The 20181-nt window shown below is 42.2% G+C and overlaps 1 protein-coding gene across 3 annotated transcripts in view; it reads left to right on the top strand.

The window, feature by feature from the left end:
- Positions 1-20181, top strand: part of INTS9 (integrator complex subunit 9) — a 122806-nt gene that overhangs the window by 34911 nt on the left and 67714 nt on the right. For all 3 annotated transcript variants that reach the window (XM_037742685.1, XM_017540494.2, XM_037742684.1), the window contains 3 exons: positions 7060-7120; positions 11184-11246; positions 19003-19142. In XM_037742685.1, coding sequence (XP_037598613.1) covers positions 19060-19142 — 83 coding nt within the window. In that variant the 5' untranslated portion in view covers positions 7060-7120; positions 11184-11246; positions 19003-19059. The remainder of the gene's footprint in view (positions 1-7059; positions 7121-11183; positions 11247-19002; positions 19143-20181) is intronic.

The following is a 20181-nucleotide window of genomic DNA, read 5'->3' as shown; positions in this document are numbered from 1 at the left end:
TTGACCAGGATGGTCTCGATCTCTTGACCTCGCGATCCACCCGCCTTGGCCTCCCAAAGTGCTGGGATTACAGGCTTGAGCCACCATGCCCGGCCCCCTTCATTTCTAAACCCTGTCCGTTCTTTACTCTGCCCACACGCCTCTGCTAGAACCTCTCAGGTCCCACGTGACGTCCATGTCATTAGATGTAATGGGCATTTGTCAGTCCTCATCTTATTTGACCATTCAGCAGCACCAACCTCCATGATAATGCGTTTCCGGTTTTCCTCTTATCTCTGGGACCCTTCTTTCTCTGTATACTTTGGAGATGTGTTTTCCTATAATTGGCCATCATGTATTGACATTCTTCGTTGTTCATTGCTTGACCCATCATAGTCTCCACCATGGTCATTTAATAAATGCTCAGCATTAGTCACAATAGCAAAGACATAGAAGCAACTTAAGTGTCCCCCAGTAGCGGCCTGGATAAAGAAAATGTGGCACATATACATGGTGGAATACTATACAGCCATAAAAAAGAACAAAATCATGCCCTTTACAGTGACATGGATGCAACTGGAGGCCATTATTCTTGATGAATTAACACAAGAATATGGCATGTTCTCACTTGTAAGTGGAAGCTAAACACTGGGTTCACATGGACATAGAGATGACAAGAATAGACACTGGGGACTGCTAGAAGGGCTGGGTAGGGAGGGGGCCAAGGATTGAAAAACTAACTCTTGGCTACTGTGCTAACTACCTTGGCAGTGGGATCAATTGTACCCCAAACCTCAGCATAATGAAATATACCCAGGTAACAAACCTGCACATGTACCCTGTGAATCTCAATAAAAGTTGAAATTATAAAAAATAAATTGCTCAGAGCTGCAATAACCATCCAAACAGCTACTTACAAATGTGTATCTTTAGTTTGTAACTCTTTTCCAAGTTCCACATTGATGTGTCCAAAGTGCCTACAGAATTGTTTTTTAATTAGCTAGGCATGGTGGTGTGGTCTTATAGTCCTAGCTGACTTGGGAGGCTGAGGCAGGAGGATTGCTTGAGCCCAGAAAGTCGAGGCTGCAGTGAACCATGATCGTGCCATTGCTCTCCAGCCCAGGTTGAGTGACAGAGAGAGAGAGACTATTTCTCAAAAAACCAAACCCAAACAAAACAAACTCTCAACATCCCCTCAACCTGTTTTTCATTATCAGACTGGGCCCAGAAGAGGAAAACGTGTCCTTCCAGATATGGTTTTCTCCAAGTTACCATCTTGGTGAATGGTATCCTTTTATAAAAACCAGAAAACAGAGTTAACTTTGATTCAGCCTCCTTCCTCACTCCTCCATATTCAGTCTTTGATTGTGATGTAAACCAAACCGACTCCATCTTAGATGTGAACCTGACAGACTCCATTTTAGCCTCTACTTCCCTGCCATTCCCTCCTTCGGGTGCACAGCTGGGTCACACTGTACCCAGAACTTTGTAACCGTTGTAACCACATCCTGCTTGGCAATTCCCCAGCTATTGTGAATACCCCTCTTGGTGACCAGCAACTGTGGGAACCTCCTGCCTCCTGGTTTCCAGCTTCCTTAACTTGCTTGTTCTGCTTCTTTAAAATTCCGCTTCAGCCAGACTCCCCCTCCCCTTTCTCCTAGAATAGGTATAAAAAGAAATCACATCCTCCTTGTCGGGGCCAAGAGATTTTTGAGCATGAGCTGCCTTTTGGTCACTGGCAATAAAGGATTCTCAGTTGAAACTTGGAGTGTGGCGCTTTCCTTCTAACTTGCTTGGGTTTAACAGTTAAGCCTTGTCATTTTTACCTTCTAAATAGTTCTAGAATTCAGTCACTTCTCTTCAGTGCTGCTATAGTCATTCTCGTCTTTTACAGGTATCACTACTAAAGCCTCCGCACCAGTTTCTTCAGTTCTGATCTTGACCCCATCTCAATCAAGGGTCATCTTTTTGTGTGACTTTTTATTTGAAATCTTACGGTTTTACAGAAAAGTTGCAAGAATAGTACAAGCAATTCCTAATTGCCTTTATCACTTTATTGGCATTTTAACAAATTTGCTTTATCATTTCCTCTTTATATGTATACACATACTTTTTTTCTGACCCATTTGAGAGTGAGATGCAGACATAATTCTCCTCACCCGTAAATGCTTGAGTGTATTTCCAAAGAGGAAGGATATCCTTTAACATAACCATGGTACAAAATTGTTGATAGTATACCAGTGTCTAATCTGTATACCTTATACATATATCCCTACTTTTACCAGTTCATAATTTCACTATGAAACCCTTTATCGCAAAAGAAAAAATGGTAATTTCTCATCCAGAATCTTATGTGGATTCCATCCACTCTACATTTAGCTGTCATTTCTTTAGACTCCTTTAATCTGGAAAACTTTCCCAGTTCGTCTTTGATGACCTTGAGGTTTTTAAGAGTGTGGCCAATTATTTCATACAATGACTTTCAATTTGGGTTTGTCTGATGTTCCCTCATGATTAGGTTGGGGTTATTGCTTTTGGTAGGAATACCATGCTGATGATGGTGTCTATTATCAGAAGGCATATGGTTCCATTTTCCCCACAGTCATCTCTTAGAAGCACAAATCTAATCTTATCTTACCTGTTTAAAACCTTTCAGTGGTTTTTCATTGCTCTTACGATAAACACCACACTCATCTCGGCATGTCAGGCTTCATGCCTGCTCCTCCACTACCTTCTTTATACTCTGCCTCTTGCTCTTTATTTCCACATATTAAATAGTTTCAAAGAAATCTTCCGACTCCTTCCTCAGAGCAGTCACATGTACCAGTTTTTCAGCTTGGAAGGCTCTCTCAGATCATCTGTGACTACAGTTTCAATGTAGGAAGGGCCCAATGATGGTGTTCTAGCTGATGGGGACTGGGAGGGAGTGTCTTGGAATCTGCTCAAAGTTCCATGTGAATAACCTTCATGGACGATGCCCATGCCAAGGATGGGTGAGAAGGACTGGAGGAACCTGCTGGCTCTTCACCATAGAATACTGCGCAGCCATAAAAAAGAAAAAAAAAAATCATGCCTTGGCAGTGACATGGATGCAGCCGGAGGCCATTATTCTGGGTGAATTAACACAGCAACGGAAAACCAAATACTGACTGTTCTCACCTGTAAGTGGGAGCTGAACTTTCTCTGTTGTCTCAGGCCCTGACCCCGGTTTCCCCTTGACTCTGCTCCTATCCAGATCGCAACGAAATCCTTAGGTTCCCAGGGAAATCTTTTCATGCTGCCTCCACTTGTCCCCATTAATTTGCATCCTGACTAGATTCGGATCCCTCACCTGCTTCCTCAGGAGGAGGAAGTGTTTTGCTCACAGTCCTATTGCCAGCATCTAGTCCTGTCACCAGCATCTTTACATGCAAATAAAGATTCCTAAATCAGTGAGTGAAAAGATGAACATCTCATGCTCCTGCAACGCTGCACCCCGTAATGCGGCTCTTCCCCCTTTCTTTTTTCTTGAAAGACCTCTTCCACCTTCACTTCCTATCTCCTATTTTCTGCTCTGCTACCTCACTGCAAACTGTCAAAAGTGCCTTTTCTGCATGAACGCATGGCACCTCCTGCATACCCCTGTCAGAGCTCTTATTTTATTCTTACGTAATTACTCTCTCCTTTTGCTAGATTGCAAACTCCTAAAAGGAAAGAATTGTTTATTTACTATCATTCCAACACTTTGCTCTGAGTATTAAGCTTGTTGATCTTTTTTGAATAAATGAATGAATAAATGGACTCATGCCTCTTTCATTATTTTCTAATTATAAAAGTAACACATTTCATACCTGGGTGTGGTGGTATGTACCTCTAGTCCCAGCTGCTCAGAAGGCTGAGACTTGAGCCCAGGAGTTTGAGACTGAGGTGGGCTGTGATCACACAAGTGTGTTGTTTCAGCTTGGGTGACAGAGTAAGACTCTGTCTCTAATAAAAAGAAAAAAGAAATTGCATATAATGCTCAACATTCTTTTCAGTATTTTCCTGGCAATAGATTACTTGTCTCAGGTTATTTATTTGCTTATGAGAATAATTTACCTATTTTTTCAAAGTAAACAATTACTTTAAAAATAGATCTTTATACATTTTTTTCAACTAAAAATTTTAATACTATCATTTTTTTCTAAGAAATGTTAGTAAAATAGTGGATGCAAAGATGTGCTCTTCTTTAATCATAATTTTTCTGGTACATTTACCCCCCATATTGTATTCAATTTTTTTTTTTTTTTTCTTTGTAACATAGTTTCACTCGTTTTGCCCAGGCTGGAGTGCAATGGTGAGATCTTGGCTCACTGCAACCTCTGCCTCCCAGGTTCAAGTGATTCTCCTGCCTCAGCCTCCCGAGTAGCTGGGATTATAGGCATGCACCATCACGCCCAGCAAATTTTGTATTTTTAGTAGAGACAGGGTTTCACCATGTTTGCCAGGCTGGTCTGGAACCCCTGACCTCAGATGTTCCACCTGCCTTGGCCTCCCAAAGTGCTGGGATTATAGGCATGAGCCCCCTTGCCCAGCCATTTTATTAGATTTCTGTGGAAAGATCTCTATCTCCTTGTTTACAAAGTTTACACAGTAGAACTTTGTAATCATTAAAAGCAAAATAATAAGTTCCTTCCCCTTTGGTAAATTAAAGTTTACTCTTTATGGTTTATTCATTAACTCATTGGAACACAGTAAGCAAATATTTTCATCTCTGTAGTCAGCATCCCTTTGCCGTGTGGTGACATATTTGCATCTCTTTGTCTTTGGCACTGTTGCCACAATGTGATCGTGATTTCCTTTGAGCATTCAGTCCTATCTACTAGCAGTGGCTCTAACCCAAAGTAACCCCCCAGGTGTAATAGATGGCTTTGATGTTACTAAAGAATGTTTTCCAGGAGTTTAAACCACAACACCTGAAAATTTTGCTTTTAAAAAAATAGTTATATTCTGATAAGCAGCATACGATTTCTAAACATTTGTTGAGACAGCTAACTGCTTCTGTTATCTGATTTGTGTGGGTCTGATGGGGAACAGACGGAATGGAGTGTGTGTCTTTTGATCCAGTTCTCTTTGTAGAGGGAAGTGGATATTTACAACCTTATTTTAGAGACTTACCATGCGTGAAATGAGACCAGTGTCCACATTGTCTTGTCCTTACATTTTTATTGGAATGCTTGCTTTCTTAATCTGATCTGATAGCAAATACATTTTTCAAGAAATAAGAAGTCTTCAAAACATATGACTATGAAATGAGATGATAATTAAAACAACGAATGGTAATGGCATAATTTTCTGAAGAGTTAGAGCAAAAAACTCCCAGAGTTTATTTAAAAAAACTTTTTTAGAAACTCCCAGAGTTAAAAAAAAAAAAAATGTTTATCAGGTGTGATTTATACCAGTCAAATTTGATTGTCTCAGTAGTGATTTTTTTGTTTTGTTTTTTGACACAGGGTCTTGTTTCAAAACAAGATCTTGCCTTGTTGCAGTGGCACCATCACAGCTCACTGCAGCCTTGATCTCCTGGGCTCAAGCGATCCTCCCTCCTTGGTCTCCCAAGTAGCTGACAGGCATGTACCACACCATACCCTGCTAATTTTTAAATTTATTATAGAGACAGGGTCTCACTATGATGCCCAGGCTGGGCTCAAACTCCTGGGTTGAAATGATCCTCCCACCTCAGCCTCCCAAAGTGCTGGGATTACAGGTGTGAGCCACCACACCCAGCCTCCAGTAGTGATATTCGTTCTCTAGTATGAAATCAATATTCTCAATTTTGCATAAGTAAAGGCAAAGTGTAAACAGTTAATGTAGATAAAGGGTGTGTGAGAGTCCATTGTATTCACATCCTTGCAGCTTTTCTCTAAGTTTGGAATTAATGTCAAAATTATTTGTACCAACCTAATAATTAAAAGTCCCCCCCCCATCCTCACTTTTTTCTGAAATTAGATGCATTTATATTTTATTCAGGTTTTTAACCATTTCCAGAAGATTGACAAATATTCACATATTTATGGTTTTATGATGACTTCATACCTATCATCTAATTACAGACTTAGCCTCTGATGAGATTATTTTGGGAAGAGGAAGAGGGACTGTGCAGATACATGGTTTCTGATTATTTTAGTCCCACACCCTTACTTTGCCCTTAACCTCTGCATCACAGATGTTAATTTCGTAGAGTGTTGAAATCCTTTTGCCATCCAGCATGGAATCCTGCTGGGCTTTTTCTTCACACATTGCCTTGGTCATTAAGCTTTCAATTTTCCCGGCATACTGTTTTCTCTCCTGAGTTATTGGCACTTTCAGCTTCCATTATATTTCTTCTGGTCAACTAGTAATACACAATTAAATCATGAGATTACTAGTAGTAAATGATTTTTTTAATTCAGATTTTTTTAATGTAACATATACATGAAATTGACCTTATCTGCTACAGGCTGTTCACTTTAGACATGGTGTCATTTTTAACACTTGGGAAAACTAGCTTCATTCTCCAGAATTGAAAACTCAAGTCACAGGTGACAGGTGATTAATCTACTTGTAAAGCAGTGAACTGAAATCATGGACTGGACTGGAATTCAGGTATTCAGGTTTGTGGTGAGCGCTGACTGGTAGATAGTGAGCCTCCCAGTAGGGCAGTGTTCTCATCAGAGCTCCTAACCTCTCTGCATCTGTTTTTTCACCCGCAGTAAGATGATGCCTGTTCTGTCCTGTCCTAAGGACTGTTGTCAAATACAAACAAGGGAAAGAAGAGGGGGTGATTGGACAACTATAAAAGGCTCTTGTGTCTCATCTTTCCTTTTTCTTTATTACTCTGCATAGGATTCTTTTCGTTTTTCCAATTTTCTGCTAAACTATTTGACCTCTTAACATCCTATTGCCACATAATTTTTAAGCTTGATACGGCATGATTATTTCTCTTATTTTTTATTGGTATTTAGGGTAAGCACTACTGCCAGTAATTTTAAACTGCTTTTAACTTAATGGAGACAGTACAGTCACCATGAAATCACAGAGGATTATAATCTATTTAGGTTAATTTAATCTTTTATTTTGCAGTCCCAGGCTGTCTAATCTTCCTGGCTGGTCCCTGAAGGATGGAAATGCTTTCTTGGACAAGGTAATGTCTAAGACTACAAATGAAAGCCACCTACACCCAGTGGAAAGCTGTCTTCTCATACCAGAGCCACCCTGTAGTAGTGCGACTGATGGCTTTTTTTTTTCCCTCTCTGAAAAACCCTAAGATCTCTGCTGGGGTCTTCAGGACATAGTAACTACTGTTTTTAAGCACCTTTTAGAGAATGTCAGTGTTGGGATTCAGATCCAATTTGCTCACATGTAGAAATCGAAGTTCTTCTGCTGCAAATACCTTTTATCACCACAGAAAGAAAACTGTTATTTCTAGAATTGAAATGAGCGTTTCAAAGACAAGGCTTTTTAAAGAATTCAATCCAGTTCATTTTGTGATTGGAAGGCGTAAAATCTTTTTTAAAATAACTTTAAAATCCTCAAGTAAACTGCCCAGATCAGTTAGGGCTTTGTAAAAAGCTTGGGTCTTTTTTGGGTCATGAGAGGCCATGGAAGGTTGCGGAAGGACAGTGGCACTGTCAGCTGGGACCACTCTGGCCACTGTGTGGGGAACGGTCTGAGGAGCAGAGTGTTTGGCTTCCCGGGCAGTGCTGCCTTGTGCAGCGGGCTGGGGGCAGTGCTCTTGGGTTAATTTGAATAGAGGGTCTCCCATGGTGTGATCTGTGATCCTGTTTCAACCCGTCCTGTTAGCCTAGAATGGGCAATCTTTATAGATTATTAAAAAAAAAAAAAAAAAAAAAACACAGTTCTAGGAATCTGGGATTTGGAGTCCTATTATGACTTTAATGACTGACTACGCCTAAAATAAATGGCTTAAATTACTTCTTTCCCTTCAAGGCTATTAAATTTTTAACATTACATTATCTTTTCAGTAATTCCTCCCTCAGATCAATAGTTAGACAGTTAACTTAATAAATGAAAGACCAAAGCTACCAAAAATTGTTACAACTATACCCTGGTGAAACTTGGTACTAAAATCAGAGGTAGAGGAAGATTAAAGGCTGTGAAGCCCACTCAGGCCACGTCTTAGTTCCCTAAATCATTCTTCCTTTCCTAGGTTTCACATTTGAAAAACTAAGAGTTTAAAGATAGTTAAAATGATTCATCCAAATAAGCCTCTTGTAATAGATACTGTTAAATTAAGAGGTGCTCTTTTTACAGAATTAATTCCCGTAACTGCACCCTAAACTCACGTATGAGCCAAATGCATCATTTGAAACCAGATTTTCTTCAGAGCCGACTGTAAAATTATGTGGCATTCAGAAACCTGTGCACCTGATTTCAGTCTGAGTCTCCTGCTGGCTATAAATCATTGTTCCCCGCAGAAGGCTCCGAAGCATCCCATTACCAGCGCATTGTGAGCGAAATGACTTGCATGTGTATGTGGGAGTATTTCATTAGAAGGGAGCGGTGAATAAAATACAGTGACATTGTAAGTGTTTGGAATGGCAAATATGCTTCTGCAGGCCAGGAAGGATGAGAGCCTTCGAGGAGACTTTATCATATGCCCTATCCTGAAATGTAGCATTATGGGGAAGAAGATTACATAGCCAATTTAAGACCAGGCAAAGCTTTGAAATTTCCCATGATTTGTCTTTAATCATTTTTAACCTCATCCTGAGGGAGTGGGGAGTCTTCTCCCATTAAACCTAATTGCTCATTTGTTTTTAGCTGGCAGGTACGTTGTAATTGAGAACTGTGTTCCGTCTCCTTTTGGCTCAGCCTGTCACTAGTTAAATGGCACTCCTCTGAGGAACCAGAGTGTTGAGGAGAAGGCAAGAGGAGGAAATCGTCTGTCAAGATTCTGATATGAGACTTAGAAAATTCAAAAGGACAGTATGGCTTAGTCAATGCCCTATTTTCAGATAAACATTGAGAGTAAAATCATTCGGACTCTGATATGTAAATATAGATACATGTATATATGGATGTGTACAATACATGTTCAGTGACCAATGGAAACACGACAGAACAAACTTACAACAGTATCTTTCCCTTTCTGGAAAGAGCAAAGGAAGCTGTCAACCACATTCTGTCTTTTACTGGTTTCAGTGTAAAGTCATAGGTAGTTTTAACCTTGATGGTGCAAAAATTTCACTGTGGACATCAGTTTAAAGTGTCGGTGAGGGGAGAAAGCATTTGTAGCCTTCGGGAGACATTGTAGCAGCCCATATTGGTAGCCCACCCATATCTCTAAGACTTTGCTATTTCAGTGTCCTCTGTCATCACTCCAGCTGCCAGTATCTGTCTGGCTTTGCCTGAGAGATTTTTCCTCAGGCTGCACACAATGCAGGAGTTGGTATATAAACATTCCAAGTGGGGTAGCTCAGAAGTGTCTGTGTTACACCATTTCTAAATTTCCCCGTGGGGATAAGTTCCAGTTGCCCAAAGTAGTATGTGGCTCAGTGACAAAGCCATTATCTCTCACCTTCCTTTGCGCTGATCACTTCCCGCTTCTCCTGTGTTCTCAGCACCTCTCATATAAACTACCTGTTCTCAAGCTCTTTTCTCAGGGTCAGCCTGTGGGGGAATTTAAGAAAGGTTTATTAAATCTGGTGGGTCATGGGTAGGGTGAGAAGTTGGACTATATCTATTTCTTATATTATGCTGTTTTCTTTTGAATAAATGCATTTGGTTTATAATGATAATAAATAGTATGTTCTGCAAGGAAAAACATTACATTCATGGTGGTGATGATGGCGGTGGTCATGGTGGTGGTGGTGGCCATGAAGGTGGTGGTGGTGGAGGTGGTAGTGGTAGAGGTGATGGTGGTGGTCATGGTTGAGGAGGAGGAGGCAGAGGAGGTGGTAGAGGTGGTGGAGGTGATGGTGGTGGTGGAGGTGGCAGTGGTGGTGGTGATTGTGGTAGTGGAGGAGGAGGTGGTGATGGTGGAGGAGGAGGTGGTGGTGGAGGTGGTGGAGGTGATGGTGGTGGTGGAGGTGGCGGTGGTGGTGGTGATTGTGGTAGTGGAGGAGGAGGTGGTGATGGTGGAGGAGGAGGTGGTGGAGGTGATGGTGGTGGTGGGGATGGTTGTGGTAGTGGAGGAGGATGTGGTGGTGGTAGAAGTGGTGAAGGTGGTGGTGGTGGTGGTGGTGGTGGCGGTCGTTGTAGTGGATGAGGTTGTGGTGGGGGAGGAGCAGGTGGTGGTAGAAGTGGTGAAGGTGATAGAGGTGGTGGTGTTGGTGATGGTGGCTGTCATGGTCATGGTAGTGGAGGAGGATGTGGTGGCGGTAGAGGAGGAGGTGGTGGTAGAGGTGTTGGAGGTGGTGGTGGAGGTGGTGGTGGTGGAGGTGGCGGTGGTGGTGGGGGGGGTGGTTGTGGTAGTGGTGGTTGTGGTAGTGGAGGAGGTTGTAGATGGTGATGGTAGAGGAGGAGGTGGTGGTAGAGGTGGTGATGGTGAGAGTGGTGGTGGAGGTGGTCGTGGTAGCAGAGGAGGTGGTGGAGGTGCTCATGGTAGCAGAGGAGGTGGTGGAGAGGTGGTCGTGGTAGCAGAGGAGGTGGTGAAGGTGGATGTGGAATCCCTGTTTCCAGCTCTTGACCCTCCCTCCTTATGTGCCCCTTTCCTTCCAACCCTTGGTAGGTGGAGAAAGAGCCTGTAAACAGTCTATGCAGGGCCATGACTCCTAGCCTGACAGCATAACAGGATCACTGGAGGTGCTTGTTATAAATACACACTCCATGGCCTCATCCCCAGTTTCTGATCCCTTCAGTGTTAGATAGGGCCTGGGATCTTTAAGGTAATCCGTATCCCCACGTAATTCTGGTGTTGCTAGTACGGTTTGTATACCTTATTTGGAAATCACTGGATTGTGGGTTATGGGAGCAGCACATACCCATGCATGGCTTTCTTGAAGAAGTTTCAAGAAATGTGCATTAAAGTTCTAAGTCTACAACTAACCAGCATTTTACCCTTAATAAGACACTTGGCCTGCCTGAGCCTAAACACGGGACAGTTAGCCTAATAACCTCCCAGCTTCCCTCCAACTCCAGTAGTCTGATTCTTCGTGAAAAGTTTGGTTTGGGGAGTATATTTCTTTGGTCCTGTATCTACTGAATATCTCTTCCTTGTATTTTTTCCTGTTCATTTATTTTAGGAGCTAAAGGAGTGCTCCGGTCATGTATTTGTGGATTCTGTGCCTGAATTCTGTTTACCAGAGGTAAGACTAAAGTGCATCTTATTGTAGAAACAAACCTTATTATGTAATTTCTCAAAATAAAGTCAAGAAATAATTTTAAGAGGCTTAGCTTCCTGTTTTCAAGTTTAAATGAATCTGGTATTCCAGGCACATTGTTACACAGGTAAAATGTGATCATTCAGCAGCTTTTTATATTGTCTATAAATCATTTAAGTCACTTTCTTCTTCCTATTTCTGGTTCTTTCTATAATCCCCGCTAATACTTCTACTAGGGCATAGTTTTGAGCAAGGTAAGGAAATAACTCAAGCCTTCTAGTTTAGTGATTCTGGTGCCTTTGTGCTTAGGTTAGCCATATGTGTCTGGTCTTGCTTTATGGTGAGTAATTGAGAATTGCTGTTATTTAGCCAATGCCAGTAAACTGTAAAAATTCTTGCTTACTTAACATACCATATTAGATACTGTTTGAAATTCACAGATTTCTGAACTGAGTCGTAGAAAACGGTCACTTACATATTATTATCACAGTGAGACTTGTTGTCAGGATGTAGGGCCAGTTTCATCCTTTCAAAGGAAACTAAGGTCAGTTTCCATTTTTTTAAAGGCAGGTAATCTCAGCTGGGAGGCCTAAACCCCAGAGTAGCTTAGGTGCAGTTCTCAACAGTCATGTGAAATGTGGAAAGCCGGAGCCGCTCTGGGGTTCATGAGAAACTGCCATCCTCTTTTTTTCCATATGCCCAGTGGATCACAGTGCCTGTAGGAAATACTTCCACAAATTTAGGGCCAAAGAGAAAAGGAATTTGGAGTGGTTTCTCTTGTTTTTGCTTTCTTCCTTCTCTTTCCATTTCTCCACTATGTTTAATATCCTGTAGATCAACATTTTTCTCTCTTTTGGAAGTAGGTTTATGTGTTTTTGAGGGTACCAGAGCAAACAGAAAAAGAAAAGCAGAAAACTTGGTAATTGAATGTGGCAGATAAGGGAGAAAGTTTGAGATTTAGTAGTAAGCGTAGAGCTGAAGGAATCCGAGAATCCAGATCTCTCCCTCACCATTAACTAAAATCATTTTGTCATCCTCATTTGTCACTTAGGAATTGGTAGGGCAGGTCCCATCTGTTTGAAGATTCCTAATCCTAGATGCCACATTTATTTTCAGTTTACCACATGTGACACTGACTACTGCATCCTGCTGTTTGTGACACCACTGTAATATTTATGAATTGGTCTTCCGATGGCTTTCTGACTTGCTCTGTAGGGCACTCAACTTTTAAATTAGACATTTACCATTCCACAGTTCACTTTTGCAAAACTAAAGAATTAATGATATATTTAGGGTTCTAGAGCCATATACATTTTTTCAAGCGAGACTTTAGGGCACAGATTAGTAATAGTCACTGTTTTAAGGTAGAACTAGGCCTTGTATAATTGGAAAAAAATGAGAGAGTGATGGAAGGAAGAGAGAGGCACTTATTATAGCCCAGTCTTAACTGCCTTGTGGGTGAGCCACACAGCCAGAATTCCAATCCTCACGAAATTTATGAACTTGTATTTATGTGCCTTTGAGGGTACCAGAGCAAACAGAAAAAGAAAAGCAGGCAATCGTGGTAATTGAAGGTGGCAGAGAAGGGGGAAAGTTTAAATAGCTAAGTATCTCTGTATTCCCCCAAAGTCTTCACCATAGACTGTGTATACAGTTCAGCACAGTACAGTACCCAACCAGCAAGTGAGGGTTGTTTTGATTGCATTTATGGTCTGTAGAACTCCAAGTGTTTGTATACAGCAGTTTTATTTACTTTTGTTCTTTATTTTGAGACGGAATCTTGCTCGGTAGCCCAGGCTGGAGTGCAGTGGCACTATCTCGGCTCACTGCAGCCTCCGCCTCCCAGGTTTCAGCGATTCTCCTGCCTCAGCCTCCCGAGTAGCTGGGACTACAGGCACCCGCCACCACGCCCAGCTAATTTTTTTACTTTTCAGTAGAGATGGGGTTTCACCATGTTGGCCAGGCTGGCCTCAAACTCCTGACCTCAGGTGATCTGCCTGCCTCGGCCTCCCAGAGTGCTGGGATTACAGGCATAAGCCACCACACCTTGCTGTATACAGCAGTTTTAAAGATAGAGTGATCTTTATTGGATTCCATCAAGTGAACATATGTAAGTAAATATGTGAGTACAGTTGAACAACACGAGCTTGAGCTGGGAAAGTTCACTTATATGTAGTATTTTTCAGTATATTAGAAACATTGGAAAAATTTATGGAAATTTATGACAATTTCAAAAACTTGCAGATGAATTGCATAGTCTAGATATAGCAAAAGACTAAAAAAGTTAGGTATGTCATGAATGCATAAAATATGTATAGAAACTAGTCTGTTTCCTCATTTATCACTATAAAGTATACACACATTTATTATAAAAGGATAATTTTTTTTTGACAGGATCTCGCTCTGTTGTCCAGGCTGGAGTGCAGTGGCATGATCTCAGCTCACTGCAACCTCCGCCTCCTGGGTTCAAGCAATTCTGCCTCAGCCTCCCAAGTAGCTGGGATTACAGGTGCCCACCACTATACCTGGCTAATTTTTGTATTATTAGTAGAGGTGGGTTTTTGCCATTTTGGCCAGACTGGTCTTAAACTCCTGACCTCAGGTGATCCCCCACCTTGGCCTCCCAAAGTGCTGGGATTATATACGCATGAGCTCCACACTCGGCCGATTTTTTTTTTTTTTTCTGAGACTAAGTCTTGCTCTGCTGCCCAGGCTGGAGTGCAGTGCCGTGATCTCACCTCACTGCAACCTCCACCTCCCTGGCTCAAGCCATCCTCCCACCTCAGGCTTCCAAGAGCTGGGGTGACAGTTGCATACAACCACACCCTGCTAACTTTTGTATTTTTTGTAGAGATGAGGTTTTGCCTTGTTGCCCAAGCTGGTCTTGAAGTCCTGAGCTCAAGCCATCTGCATCAGCCTCCCAAAGTGCTGGAATTACAGATGTGAGCCACCGCACCCAGCTGGAAAAGTTAAAATGTATCAAAACTATGCACACCAACATTTATAGACCATGCATCACAACATTTGTAGTCAGAAGAAACGTAAACAAGCATTAAGATTCAGTATTAAATCATATGCATGAAACTAACAGTAGTACAGTATGTAGCTTCATAGCCACCTCCTGTTGCTGTTGTGGCCAGCTCAGGTATCTACTTAAAACATCGTGTGGTGCTAGTCATCTCTACATGAGCAGTTCCCCTCTCCTGTAAATTACATATTGCGATAAAGAGTGATCTCTTGCAGTTCTTATATATTTTGCATCGTGTTTAACGCAGCACCGTAAACCTTGAGTAACACTATGGAACCCATGTGAAGTGCCACTAGTGATGCTTGAAGTGCCCCCAAGAAGCAAAGAAAAGTCATGACATTACAAGGAAAAGTTGAAGTGCCTGATACATACCTTGAGGTCTGCAGCTGATATTGCCCGCCATTCAAGACAAATGAATCCAGCATAAGGACCGTTGTTTAAAAAAAAAAAAAAAAAGAAGGGCCAGGCCTGGTGGCTCACACCTCTAATCCCAGCAGTTTGGGAGGCCAAGGTGGGCAGATCACGAGGTCAAGAGATCGAGACCATGGTGAAACCCCATCTCTACTAAAAAATACAAAAATTAACTGGGCAAAAAATTGACCACGCCTGTGGTCCCAGGTACTCAGGAGGCTGAGGCAGGAAAATTGCTTGAACCCCGGAGGCAAAGGTTGCAGTGAGCCGAGATCGTGCCACTGCACTCCAACCTGGCCACAGAGCGAGACTCTGTCTCAAAAAAAACAGAAGAAGAAGAAGAAGAAAACAAAAACAAGCGAAAATACATGAAGCTGTCACTGTAGCTACACCAGCAGGCATGAAAACCTTGTAATTCTTGTGAGATGCATTTTTACCTTGTATTGAAGATGCGGCTTTATGTGGGCGCAAGACTGCTATAAGAAAGGCATACCTGTAATGTGATTGAAGAAAAAGTGAAATCATTCTATGACAACTTAAAGCAAAAGGAAAGCTTTAAAAAATGTTGAGATAACAGAAAAAGCAGCTTTCTGCGGCCAAGAGATGACAGACAAATTCCTAGATGCCATTAAGAAAATCGAGGAGAAAGACTATCTGCCTGAACAGGTTTTTAATGCAGATGAAAGTGTCCTATTCTGGGAGAAAATGCCACAAAAGTCATTTATTAGGAAGAGAAGTGAGTTCCAACACTTAAGGCAGGAAGGGATAGAATAACTCCACTGTTTTGTGCAAATGCACTTGGGTTTATGATCAGGACTGCCTTTATCTATAAAGCTGCCAACCTCTGATCCTTGAAAAAGATAAACACCAGCTGCCAGTCTTTGGCTTGTACAGCAAAAAAGCCTGGACAGCAAGAACCCCTTTTCAGCGTGGTTCCCTTGTTGCTTTGTCCCTGAAGTCAGAAGTACCTTGCCACTAAGAGACTGCATTTTACAGTTCTTTCAACATTGGACAATGTCCCTGGCCACCCATGATCCCATGAGTTCATCTCCGGAGGTATCAGGTCTCATGCGCTAAACACAGCATCACTAAATAAGCCTGTAGATCAGGAGGTCATAAGAACCTTTGAGCTTCATCACACAAGGTACTCTGTGGAAAGGGCTGTCAAGTCTGTGGAAGAGAACCCCGATAGAATATCATAAAAGTCTGGAAGGATTACACCATTGAACCTGCCATCATTGTTAAATTCCTGCTAGAGAAAACCATGTTCAGATGTTGTTCTTGACTTCACAGGATTTACAACAGAACCAATCAAGGAAATGATGAAAGAGATTGTGGATATGGCAAAACAATTTTAAAAAGTGGGAGGTGAAGGGTTTCAAGATAGGGAGCTTGGAGAAATTCAGGAGCCCACTAGCACACAGAGGAGTTAACAGAAGATGACCCGACCAAGATGAGTGCTTCTGAACCAGTGCCAGATGATGAGGAGGAAGACATAGAAGAAGCAGTGCTGGCAAACAAATTGATGTTAAACAGTCTGGCAGAAGGGTTCCAATTATTCAGCACTGCTTTTGACTTCTTTGACAACCCGAATCATGATATGGGCACAGAAACTAAAATGGTGGAAGAAGGATTGGTACCATATAGAAACATTTTTAGAGAAATGAAAAAGTGAAAACATCAGACAAGTTACAATGTATATCTGTAAGCATACCAAGTCTGCCTGCTTCTCCTGCCTTAGACTCTGCCACTTGAGACAGCAAGACCAACCCTCCTCTTCCTTCTGAGTCTGTTCATTGTGAAGATGAAGACGTCTATGGTAATTCACCTCCACTTAGTATATAGTTGCCCAGACTGAAGTATAATGGTACAACCATAACTCACTGCAGCCTCAACCTCCTGGGCTCAAGTGATCCTCCTGCCTCAGCCTCCAAGTAGCTGGGACTGTAGGTGTGTACCACCATGCCCAGCTAATTGTTTAAACATTTTTTATAGAGACAAGGTCTGACTGTGTTAACCAGGCTGGTCTCGAACTCCTGGCCTCAAGCAATCCTCCCACCTCAGCCTCCCAAAAGTGCCGGGATTACAGGCATGAGCCACCACATCCAAATTCCTTATGATTTTCTTAATAATGTTTTCTTTTCTCTAGCTTATTTTATTGTTAAGAATACAGTATATAGTATATATGCAAAGTATGAGTTAATTGTGTTATCAGGAAGGCTTTTAGTCAACAGTAAGGTATTGGTAGTTAAGCTTTGGGGGACTCAAAAGTTACTTTCAACTGTACAGGGGGTCAGTACCCCTAGCCCCTGTGTTGGTCAGGAATTACCTGTATATAAATGTGGTTTGGCTGTTAAATTTCTTTCTCAGAGGAAAAAATGTTTTATATAGGCATGCACTCTTGATATATACCAACAGAATAATTTTTTAAAATTTTTTATAATTCTAGACTGATTCTTAAATAGTAAAGAGAAGTTTCAAGTTTTCTCCCCCAGTTTCTGTATACCTGAGGGAAGGTGGTGATGGTTTTGAGCTTTGTTGTTGATTCAGCTGTCCTTTGCATTGTTTTCTTCTGGATCTATCACTGTGCTACTCTGTCTGAATTTCCTTATTTGTTTAAAAATGATGCTTGGAAGGTAGTGGAGAGTAGAACCAGCAAAGAGTTCTGTGGTCCTTCGCAAAGTGGACACTGCCCTGCAAGTGCAGTGCACAACTTGGGGTGAAGGCTGGGGTAGTCCGGCTGTTCATTAGGCATGGTGTTCACATGGTGTTCACGTAGGCACTGTGTAGCTTATGACCTCTGGTGGCATCCTGTCTTCAGGAGCCAATGATGCCCTGGCCACTTTCTTAAATGACTCATTTTATGTGTAAAGTTACTCAGCCGGAAAATATCCATAGCCAGAATGGCACCTGCCTCTCATCATCTACTTGTGCCACAGCATCTTTGTTATTTCTTCTGCATAACATCCTTGGGGATGTATCAGCCCAAGGACCCGCCTCTTAACCGAGTCACTTGCTTTTCCTCAGTGCACTGTGCATCTCCCAGGGTTGGCTCCTGCACGGTGGAGGGCTCTGTGAGTGACAGCTTGTCTGAACCACGGTTCTCACTTCTGCTCCCAGAACATGCTGCTAATAAAGCTTCATTCGTTCAACAGAAGCACACCAAGGCCTGTTAGATACTGGCTGCTACAGCTGCCACTGAGGACAGAGGAGTCATATGGGACAAAGTATTGCTTGGAGGTGTTGTGTATAGATTGTGAACTGTCATGAGAGTAGCACATACAGACTGGGCTTGGTGTAATCCTAGCACTTTGAGAGGCTGAGGCAAGTGAATCACTTGAGGCCAGGAGTTTGAGACCAGCTTGGCCAACATGATAAAACCCCATCTTTACTGAAAATACAAAAATTAGCCGGACGTGGTAGTGCACACATGTAATCCCAGCTACTCTGCCTCAAATAAATAAATAAATAATTGAGTTACACATACAATACTTCGGGAGTTCCGAGGAAGATATGGTTTCTTTCATCTGAGCAAATCAGGAAGATCTAGTGGAAGAGGAGAAGTGCGCCTTGACAGACTGGCAGACTTAAATATATGGAAAAACTTCTGCTAAAAATGTCTTCCTAAAATTTACCCAAACTTGGATAGCCTTTTCCCTCACCTGCTAACCTGTCTTTTCTCCCTTTTTACATGACCTTAAAAGGGCAGATCTGGGGTTAACATAAGGATGGAAGATGAGAGTATAATTTCCTTTCATGACTGCCACTACACTTTTGGCGGTGGGGGGGGCCTCTATAACCAGCACTAAACTAACAAAAGGTGCCTCAAACGAAAAAAAAAAAAAAAAAAAAAAGCTGTCTGTGCATGTGGCTTTTGAAGGGCTGGTTTCTGTGTGCCGCATCAGTGCTGCTCATTAATCCTTAGCAGTGGCGTGTTACGTTCCAGTGCACGCTTGTAGCCTATACGCTGCTCTCTCTGCTTCCAGTTACCTGGTTTCACTTGCTGGCAGCAGCTGCCAAAGGGTCCTGCTGTCATTTAACCTCATATGTCTGAGAGCTCTGTTGTAGTAAAATCAGAGTGCTGCCTCTGTGAGAACGGTGGCTGTTGTCATTGCTGGCTGTCCTGTCCTGCTACTTCATGTCAATATAGAAAACCTCTTCAGATGAGAGAATGGCAGTGCTGCAGGAAAGCCATCAAGATTCTGCAACACAAACTACTTCTCAGCATTCTGACAACATCATTTTTAGTCACATCATATTGATCGATCCCTGAACAGATATATATCATTTCCTCCTTTTCAGACCGAGCTAATAGATCTGTCTACGGTAGATGTGATTCTCATCTCTAACTATCACTGTATGATGGCATTGCCATACATCACTGAGCACACCGGCTTCACAGGCACAGTGTATGCCACGGAACCCACTGTCCAGATCGGCAGGTGAGACAGTTGATTCTGATCCCGCCTGGATGTGGCTGCGGAGCTCCTCCTTCAGTGCTGACACTGACACAGTATTACACCAGGGGTGGTGGTTACTTCCTTCAAAAAACTAACCTGAAGAACAGGCAGAGTAGACAACTCTCTAGATGAGGAATGTTCATTGGAAATGCCTATGGCTGGATGCTGCAAGTAGCTGTGTTGGTCTTTTTTCATATAAATTCATTGGAAGGAGTTCATAGAGACAGCTCCCCTGTACAGAGGATGCTCATTAGGGGAGGCGGTGTTTAGGAAGATACCACAAAGATGCGAGGCAGAGGGCTTCAGAGGGAAAGAACGTAGCATCTTTAAAAGAAGAAATTTTATGGCTTTGCTTTCAAGAATACCCCTTTTGTGGTTTGCTGTAAACTCTAAAGGGAGAGACAGAGCTTGTAGAAAATACAGGATAGATAAGTAAATAGATGGTTGTCTCTGCTGTTGACAGAGTGAAAGTCAGCAGTCTAGGAGTAAATCTGCAGTTTCCTTTGACTCCGAGAAGCCTCTGCCATCCCTTTCTCTGCCCCCACTAAGCCTTTGTGATACAGGTGGTTACCACAAGTAACTATATTATCATTTAGTGAGAAAAAAATTATGTGAAGAAAATTACTTCAGAACAAAATTTGTTAACTGTCACGACCCAAAATGTGAGACTCCTAGGTTGGATTCTAGAGTCTTGCAGATGGGATAATGTGTTTTCTTGTTTTTATATCAAACCATATTACCTGTACTGTGTATGTAACTGTAAGGGAGCTGAGGAAGGGCTCTCACAGGAAAGTAAAACCGTTGAAGTGATACATCGGTTTCAATTGAGAGTATAAGCTAAAAAACTAGCTCCTAGTTTGGAAAAGCTAAAGCAGTGAGGATCGGCACACCAAACTTCCTATGAAAGGGACGTCCAGGGCCGGTGTGGTAGCTCACGCCTGTAATCCCAGCACTTTGGGAGGCTGAGGCAGGTGGATCACGAGGTCAGGAGATCAAGACCATCCTGGCTAACACGGCAAAC

Source organism: Cebus imitator, unplaced genomic scaffold (genome assembly GCF_001604975.1).
Source record: "Cebus imitator isolate Cc_AM_T3 unplaced genomic scaffold, Cebus_imitator-1.0 Scaffold125, whole genome shotgun sequence".
Classification (NCBI taxonomy): domain Eukaryota; kingdom Metazoa; phylum Chordata; class Mammalia; order Primates; family Cebidae; genus Cebus; species Cebus imitator.
Note: the sequence above shows the minus strand (reverse complement) of the source record. Positions and strands in the feature narration are given on the sequence as shown.